General features: G+C 35.6%; 1 protein-coding gene across 3 annotated transcripts in view; it reads right to left on the bottom strand.

Annotated features, from left to right (window-relative positions):
* Nucleotides 1-9,941, bottom strand: part of Micu3 (mitochondrial calcium uptake family member 3) — a 79,543-nt gene that overhangs the window by 44,608 nt on the left and 24,994 nt on the right. For all 3 annotated transcript variants that reach the window (XM_042701900.1, XM_042701902.1, XM_042701901.1), the window contains exons 2-3: nt 8,849-9,002; nt 1,676-1,707 (exon numbers count right to left, since the gene is read on the bottom strand). In XM_042701900.1, coding sequence (XP_042557834.1) covers nt 1,676-1,707; nt 8,849-9,002 — 186 coding nt within the window. The remainder of the gene's footprint in view (nt 1-1,675; nt 1,708-8,848; nt 9,003-9,941) is intronic.

The raw sequence follows: 9,941 nt of genomic DNA, 5'->3' as shown, positions 1-9,941 counted from the left end.
CCTGATGGGAGACCACTGAATATCTGCTAAGCATTGAAAGTAGGGGAACTTGTTGGGTCCTATTCTTTCATATTAGTGGAGCTTACCCTAACTCTGGGTGGTTGGTGCCAGGATTACACTGCAGAATTGCAAGGAGGTACCAAATAAACTGAACTTAATTTAATTTCTTAAAGTTATACATACTATTGGAAGGATGTATACAGAAAAAGAAAAGAAAACAGATAAACAATCCAAAGACAAACCAAACTTCAGCTTTATTTAGCCTTCTTTCATTTTAATTCGCTAGTTAGAAAACTGCAAATATTAAATCATTATAAGTACTGTTTTATAATATCCCCTTTGTACTTCATATATCATGGGTACATTTTCCTATGAAATACTCCTCACTTTTGTTTTAATCACTAACACAGTAGTTAACATAAAATTCTGAAGTACTTATATTTTTAATATAAAATATTTTAGTACAAACAATTTATTTTGAAAGATAATTTATCTGAAAGCAAAAAACAAGAAAAATTTTAAATATAGATAATCTACTTTCAAAGCAATGACATAACTCATTATGTAGCCTCTCAATAACTACTATGAGAATCAGAGTGAAAAAAGCAAGTACTTCTCTATGTTATGAGAAAGACAGATCTGACATACATCCTTGGAAACATCTTTTCATTATAAAGAATTGCCAATCTACTTTTCCTGCAACTTACTGTTTGCTCAACCTTTTAGCTAGAACATATTTATCCATTTCAACTATTACTATGTTTGTCCTTGGTATGCCTATTTTGTAATTATATTATCTATTTCCTTAATGAACGACATTTATATTGTTTCTACTTTTTTTTTTTTGCTAGTTTAACTAAAGCTTTAAGAAACATGAATAGAATTGCTAGTGCGAATATGCTGGTATTTCTCTAGAAAACATACATACCTGGAAGTAGGATTTCCAATATATATATTTAATTTTATTAAGCATGACTAACTTCCCTTCTAAATATGCTAATTTATGTTCTTACTGGTTCCTTGCTAATTATTGACATTATCAGACTTCTTGATGGTGCCAAATAACATATCAAATAATCTAACATCATTGGTTTAATTTGCATGTCCCTCGGTACCAATGAAGTTGAACTTTTCTTTATAGGTATTTATTGGCTATTCTACCAATACTTGCTTCTCCATTTATTTCTTATTGAGCTAATTATCTTTTTATTTGGATTACATGAGTTCTATGTGACAACTGATACTTTTTTTTTTTTGGTGCTGGTCTTCATGCTTGAACTTAAGTCAGTTGCTGTTCTTGAGCTTTTATGCAAGGTTAGTGCTTTACCATTTGATCCAGAGCTCCATTTCCAGCTTTTTTTGGGTGCTTAGTTGGACTTTCCTGTCCAGGCAGGCTTCAAACTGTGATCCTCATACCTCAGTATTCAGCCCCGAGTAGGTAGGATTATAGGTGTGATACCCAGCAACTGACTCAAGATATTCTTTTTATTTTTTAGCCAAGTTGCAAATATATCCTCTCACACATTGTAGACCTTTTAACACTGTTGATAGTTTTTTAGTGCCAATGTTTAAAATATTTGATTTAATAGAATTTGTCAGTAATTTGTATCATGTATATAAGTTCAAGTGTCCATATGTATATGTACACATACATATTTGAAAAGCTTTAACTTACCTGCTTAGAAAGAGACTTCCATGTTTTGGCAACTACAATAAATATAAAATAATTAGATAATAAATAATTCATATGAAATGTATCTATATTCAGTAATAAGCCACTATAACTCAAAATCAAGGATTTATGTCCAAAAGGCGGAGTTTTTTTTAACCTTAAGATTTAAATCCAAACATAATGATTTTATATTATCTATTTACTTCATAGACCATAAACATTTTCCTTTTTTTTCTTTGGTCGGTCCTGGACGCTGTCCCTCAGCTCCTCAGCTCAAGGCCAGGGCTCTACCACTTGAGCTACAACACCACTTCCGGTTTTCCAGTGGTTTACTGGAGATAAGAGTCTCACGGACTTTCCTGCCAGGCTGGCTTTGAACTGCGATTCTCAGATCTCAGCCTCCTGAGTAACTAGGATTAGAGGCATGAGCCATGGACAATGGACCCAATTATCTTTTTTGGTGTTGTTATTTTTTTTTTGGGGGGGGGGGCCCGGTCGTGGGGCCTGAACTCTGGGCCCAGGCACTGTCCCTCAGCTCTTCAGCTCAAGGCTAGCGCTCTACCACTTGAGCCACAGTGCCATTTCTGGCTTTTTTCTTCTTGCTTATGTGGTGCTGAGGAATCGAACCCAAGGCCTTGAGCATGCAAGGCAAGCGCTCTACCACTGAGCCACCTTCCCAGCCCCTGGTGTTGTTATTGTTGTACTGGAGTTTTGCATGTGTTAGCAGGCATGCTAACACTTGTAAGATGCCTCCAATTCATTTTGCCTTAGGTTATTTTTCAGAGTTTTTTTTGCCTGGAGCCAGCTGCAGACCATCTACTGCCTACCTATGCCTTCAGTGTAGCTGGCATTATAGACACCATTGTTGAGATGAGGTCTTGCTAAATTTGTGTCAGGCTGGCCTTGAATCTTGATACTCTTGATCTTTACATATTGAACACCTAGATTACAGGTGTGAGCTACCACTCAGTCCATAACCATATTATGTTATGGCTTTCTGGATTTATAATATTTTTTTTCAAATTAAACATCTTCAAGGATTAAAGTACAAATTCTGATGTTTATGAAATATTAATCCTTTAGGATATATTAATATCCCTGAAAATAATTCATAGCTGAGGTCTGTCTAGAATGAAGAAAGATAAAACCAAGAATGAAGAATAATAAGAGGAAAAGAGATAACAGGGAGACCTGGCAAAGTGAAAGGGAAATTTCCATCCTATTTATCATCCATTTCTCCTACAACTGTTGTAGATGTGTCTTGAGTGTTGTAATTGAATATACTATATGGGACCAATTTCTTTATCTGATCTTTCTGTTCCTCAAAGATCTTATATGCCACAAATCACACTATGTTAGGGCAAATTTGTATTCAGTATTGCTGTTTCTTTTGCTCAGATTTAAACATTGCAAATTCCTAATAACTAAGAATTATCTCCAGGCTTATATATCCTATAACATAACTGTATTAGGAAAACTGGCAAAAATTATTTCAGCTACACTAAAATAACAATCAATAATTACTTCTAAATGTCTACTTCTTCATAATGAACAATATCTCAATGATGGCTATTTAAATATAATTAACAAGGTATCAAATTTCAAAATTCTAAGAAAAGACATCTCTCTCTTTTTGTTGTTGTTGGTTGGTGGGGCTTGAACTCAGAGCCTGGGCACTGTCCCTAAGCTCTTTTTGCTCAAGGCTAGTTAATCTATTGCTTTGAGCCACTGTTCCACTTCTGGTGGATAGCTGGAGATAAGAGTCTCAAGGATTTTTCTGTCCAGGCTGGCTTTGAACAGCAATTCTCAGATTTCAGCTTCCTGAGTAGCTATGATTACAGGCATGAGTTACTAACACCAAGTTGACATCTCTCATTTTTTTCTTTTTGTCAGTCCTGGGCTTTAACTCAGGGTCTGGACTCTGTCCCTGAGCCTCTTTATACTCAAGGCTAGCACTCTACCACTTGAGCCACAGTGCCACTTCCAGCTTTTTATGAGTTTATTGGAGATAAGAGTCTCAAATACTTTTCTGCCTGGGTTGGCTTTGAACCAGGATGTCAGCCTCCTAGTAGCTAGGATTGCAGGTATGAGTCTTAAGATAATATTGTAACTTACGTTAAGATAAACTTACTTTAAAATAATTTTCCAAAAGTTTGGTAAACTGATTTTCACAAAGCTATGTATGTCATAACAACATCTTATTCCATCAGTATGTCATAACACCATCTTGGATTTACTCAGATAGTTTGTATAAACATATAATTACGTGACTAAATTCACAGCTCTGTAAGTCAGAATATAGCATGTAACCCTATGATACTGCATACATTCATTTCACAGTGACACTTTCAAAATAAACGAACAGTTTGAATAATATGTTTGATTCTGTTGCACCTGAAATATAGTACCAAGACTACAGAAAAGTAAATGACATAAAAGTATATGCCCATGCTTTTATGCAATGTTCACAAGTTATTTATCAGAGGAGGAAGTTAGACATACTCTTGACTTTGGTAGAGTTTATTGTAAATTATTCACAAAAGATATATTCATTCTGCCAGAACTGTACTATGTTCAATATTATTAGCTTTTAAAATAAAGACTAAAGAGCCACTAAGATTGTTCTTCAGAGAGTTTTCTGTTTATAATTTCCTCATTTCACATGAAGTTACTATACATATAACTATCACAAGTGAGAAAGACTTTAATTCTATTAAAATATTTTATTTCTTAAACTATGTTTTATATGTTCATTGTATTTATGACACTTTCAATATCTAAAATATTTTAAAATAACATATTTTCAAAAATCTAAATTGAAAATTTCTTGTTGCTATGCAAAACTAATCAATTATTAATGGTAGTGCAAGGAGGGAATTTACCTTTTAGATTTTATTTGAAAAGGAAAACAAGATACCTAGTTTTCAAAAACAAAATTAAAATCAACAGATTATTTCTAATTATCATTTATTTGAGGTATAAATATTTCAGAAATCTTAAGGAAGTATTTATATACTATATCTTTTTTCTCATGAATGTCATCACAACATTATATCATAAATTTTAGGTCATGGTTATGAATTAAAGTGAGATGATGATGAGAACAGATATCAATATTCATTAAATGCTCATTTACAGGTACTATATGAAGCACCATTATTCAATTCTCCAAAATTCATTACGAATCTATTATTATTTCATAAATAAATGAGTAATAGTAATAAGTTAATCACCTTTATTAATAAAGTTGTAAAAGATCATTCAGTAATATTTAAAATTCCACATTGTGCCAAAAGGGGCCATATTCTTTTTTTTTTTTTTTGTCAGTTGTGAGGCCTGAACTCTGGGCCTAGGCACTGTCCCTCAGTTCTTCAGCTCAAGACCACTGAGACACAGTGCCACTTCTGGCCTTTTTCTGCTATGTGGTGCTGAGGAATGGAACCCAGGGCCTCATACAGGCAAGGCAAGCACTTTAACTCTGAGCCACCTTCCCAGACCAGAGGCTATATTCTTATCACAACCTTTGAATTGTTATTGTAAAGAGCCCTACTTACTTCTTAGCCTTCTCAATCTCTCCTGCCCTACACATTTCCAAAACAGTGCAAGAACATACCAATATTTTAAATTTTATGGTTTTGATCATATAGTTTCTACTCCTCTAGATACTACCTTTACAATCTCTGGTCAAAGTCTTCTTTTTAAAAATCATTATGGGTAAAGATCTTCACGATTAAACCTCTACTACAAATCTCACTACAGCTGCATTTCTTTTCTTTCTGGTAGTCAAACGTCTCCAAAGAGTCCTTTATATCTACTGTTTTCATGTCTCCACCTGCTTCTCAGCTCTGCAATCTGGTCTTTGCCTTAATCACTCCCCTGAAATAGCATTTTAAAAACCATCAATAGCCTTCAGATTCCTAAACCTACTGGACATTTTTCTTTCCTCCTCTAACTTGACTACTCAGTGGCATCCTACTCTTTTGACTAAACTGGCCATTTTCTTTCAGCTCTATGATTCTTCATTCTTCAGACTTTTTCCTCTGTCCCTCAGGCTCACCCTTTTCTAGCCCATATATATATATATATATATATATATATATATATATATATATGTATGTATGTATATATGTATACATATATGTATGTATATATGTATACATATATGTATGTTTAACTTTTAAAGTAAAAATTTCTAAAGGACCAATTCTTGTCATCTAAGCTATACTGTAATATTCTAGCTCCCTAGACAGTGTTATTCATACACATTGTATTAATTACCTACCATGTACATCTGAAGAAGTCTGTACAGACTTCTCTCCTGCTCTCCAGGAGAGAAAACAACAAAAATCAATTCATTAAAAGCTAGTCTGACACAGACACTGGTAGCTCACACCTGTAATCCTAGCCTCTCAGGAGGCTGTGATCTAAGGATTGCAGTTCAAAGCCTGTTCAGGCAGGAAAGTTCATGAGACTCTTACTTACAGTAAACTACTAGGAAAAAGCCAGAAGTGGCGCTGTGGTTCAAGTGGTAGAGCACTAGCTTTGAGAAGCTCAAGGACAGCACCCAGGCCCTGGGTCCAAGCCCCAGAAACAGCATCAAACAAACAAACAAACAAAAACTAGTTTGCAAAAGAGCTAATGTTTCTAATTACTGAGGATTCTCTGCCCTTTGGCAGTACCAAAGTTTGAATTCAAGACTTTGTGCTTGTGAGGGACTGGAATCACACACCTAAGTGATCACTCAAACTATGATCCTTCCACCCTCTACCTCCCAAATTGCTAGGACCATAGGCATGCACTACCATGTATGGTTTGTTCTTCATTGTTTGGGCTGGCCTCAAATCATTTTTTTCCCATCTCTACCTCCAACATAGCTGGGATTATAGGCATGCACCACCACACACAGCTAATAGGTCTTATTTGAAATTAAGGTTTTCTGTATTCTTGTCTCAAAAGAAAAGAAAACATGACTTCAACTGTTCTAGTCTAATATTCGGTATACTGATTTTAGTGAGTTACCATGTAGTGAGCGGAAATGAGTTGAAATAGATCAATCTACTTCATCTTGTCCATATACAATTCATCTCAAACATATCATTACAAATTGATAAAGTGATTATTGCCCTCAAACTCCATTCTTACTGCCACCAATCCAGGTAACTGGGCCAGAAACTCTTAGTACTAATTACTCTTTCATCACCATATTTGGATGCTTTCAAGCCCAACTACCACTAAGTAAGTTGTGGTATAAGATCAAAGAAGAATATTTGTCATCAGAAAAGGCTGTTGTGTAAATGTGTAAAGGATGTACTTGGTGGAGTGGGCACTTTTTTTTTTTTTTCTGTCTGTCGTGGGGCCTGAACTCTGGGCCTGGGTGCTGTCCCATAGCTCTTCAGTTCAAGGCTAGCACCCTACCACTTGAGCCACAGCGTCACTTCCAGCTTTTTTTTTTTTTTCTGCTTATGTGGTGTTGAGGAATCAAACCCAGGGCCTCATGCATGCAAGGCAAGCACTCTACCACTGAACCACCTTCCCAGCCCCGTGGGCACGTATTTAACATCCACAATAATGCACAACAACAAAAAAAGGCTGTCAAAATTCTTCCCTTTGCTACCACTTGTATCAGTAAGGTTGAGTTTTCTTCACATCTTTCCTGGAAAACAACATATTCTAACATGTTCAATACAAAAGCACATACAAGAGTCCAGCTGCCTATTAAGGGAGGTCAGCATTAGGGTACATAATGCCAAAATGTTTGAGAATTACTGTCGAAAGGGAAAGTAAGAAACAACCTATCTAAAAGATAAGCTGCTATGTGGAACAGCTAGAACAAATGCAAGATATAAATAAAATTCTTGACTAGGCCTCTTAATCATCCTGGTCAGACTGGATCGGTTAGAATTAATAGACAGGACATGCTCAGTGGCTTATGCCTATTATCCTAGCTACTTAGGAGGCAGAGATGGAAGATCAAGGTTTGAGGGCAGTACAGGCAAAGAAGTATCAATGGCTGGAATGTTAAGTCAGCTATGGGTATGAACAATGACTGGGCACAGTGGTTCACGCTTGCCATCCCCAGTAAGACAGAAACACACAGAAAGGAGGACTGCAACTCAAATTGGCCTGGGCATAAAGTAAGACCCGATCTTGAAAATAACCAAAAGAAAACAGGAGTTGTAGGCAGGATTCATATAGTAGAGACCCTGCCTAGCAAGCATGAGGTGTTGAGTTTAATTCTCACTACTGCTCTATCCTCCCAAAAAAGTGGGGGAATCAAGGAGGAAGTAATAGGCAAAATGAATTTATTTTGTGCCAATCCTGGGGCTTAAATTCAGATCCTGTGTACTGTCCCTGAGCGTTTTTGCTCAAGGCTCGCACTCTACCACTTGAGCTACAGCTCCACTTCAGATTTTTTGGTTTTTAATGGGAGATAAGAATCTCATGGACTTTTTTCTACCTAGGCTGGCTTTAAACTATGATCCTCAGAATTCAGTCTACTGAATAGCTAGGATTATAGGCATGAGCCACTGGCACCTGGCATGAATTGTGTGTGTGTGTGTGTGTGTGTGTATGTGTGTGTGTGTGTATGTATGTATGTATGTGTGTATGAATGTATGTGTTATATATAATATTGAAAATAAGATGAGGCTGAAATTTGGGAAAGGGGAATTTTCTGAAAAGAAGGCAGTAAGGGTTTGTAAGAAATACCTGGTAACACTGTAGAACAGACTTTTGAAAAAAATTACTTCGGTTAATTATTCTTTTTTTATTGTGATAATACTGTACCGAGGAGTTACAATTACATGAGCAAGGTAATGAGTACATTCCTTATCAAGCATTGTTGCCTCCTCCTTTGTTTCCCCTTACCATCCCTTCCCATCTCCCCCCTCCTCACCTCTCCTCCCCCCTGACCACCACCCATTGCAACAATGAGATGTACAAGACGTTATGTTAATTATTCTAAAATATATTTCCTCTCCATACTTTTACAGAACACAGAACTGTTTCGTTTTTTGTTTTACTTTTTTAAACTGCATTCTTACTGCCATCTTAACCTAGTTAATCTGACCAGAAACCCTTACTACTCATTATTATTCTGCTATTATCAGCTTTGAAGGCTTTTGAAAATAATTAATACAGATACAATTATTAAGGTAACTTTTAAAATTTACTCACATTTGGGCTCATCTGTGGTAACAGCCAAAATAAAATCATACGGAGTCATGAATAACTGCCCTTCACACTCTATGGAAGCAAATAAACGAAATCTTCTCTCCCTTGATGTAGCATACAGGTCCAAGTCTTCGATATCTGTTCTGCTAATGGCAACCTACAATTAAGAAAGGGGAAAAAAAAAACTTGGACTGTGTAAACAACACCATCTTTTATAAGGAAAAAGCTTTATTTGTGCCAGTCATGGGGCTTTGATCTCAGGTCCTGGATGCTGTCCCTGAACTTTTGTGTTCAAGACTAGTATTCTACAATTTGAGCCACAGGTCCACTTTTGGGCTTTTTTGGTACTTTATTGGAGATAGGATTCTCACAAACTTTCTTGCCCCGGGCTCACTTCAATCCTTGATCCTCAGATCTCAGCTTCCTGAGTAGCTAGGGTTATAGACATGAGCCTCCTTACAGGATAAAAGTTTTATTATATTAAAAGTGATTTAATCAGGTATATGAAAAAGTGTTAAAACAGTCCATCTTTGGAGAACCATAATCATTTTATAAATTTTTCATATGAATAAAACAAATTAATGTTGAAAGATCCATTGCTGTATGAACAGTTTTAAAATGTTAGTTGTGATTTGCTTGGGGATGGCTATTTCTTTCAGTTGCAATAACATTAAATTACAGACTAGTGGTAAACTTTAGATGGAATACTGAAATGCATACTTAGGCACTGTGTACAGTTTCATTTACTTGATTATAAATATATTTTAAAAGAACATGAACATTCTAAAAGGAGGAACTAAAACTCTGGTAGGCTGCTCATGACTATTTATTTGGAAACCATATGGAGGTCCTGTTTAGATTTGGGCCAAAATCACTAATTCAAAGTCAATATATAGTCAGTCACAAATGTTCATTCTGAAAATCTTGGCTTAAGTAAAGACTCATATAGTTTTCTTTCATTTCAAGACTTTAACTGGTAGACAAATAATTTCCCATTGCTATTTTTCTCTTGCACTAAATTTATTTAAGATTTTTCCTGGTTATAAAACTAATGCATAGACTTTGTATGCAAACTAGAAGATGTTTTTAAAATTTA

The sequence above is a fragment of the Dipodomys spectabilis genome, unplaced genomic scaffold, assembly GCF_019054845.1.
Source record: "Dipodomys spectabilis isolate Male_0828 unplaced genomic scaffold, ASM1905484v1 ptg000009l, whole genome shotgun sequence".
NCBI lineage: Eukaryota > Metazoa > Chordata > Mammalia > Rodentia > Heteromyidae > Dipodomys > Dipodomys spectabilis.
This window is presented reverse-complemented; position numbering and strand designations above follow the sequence as displayed.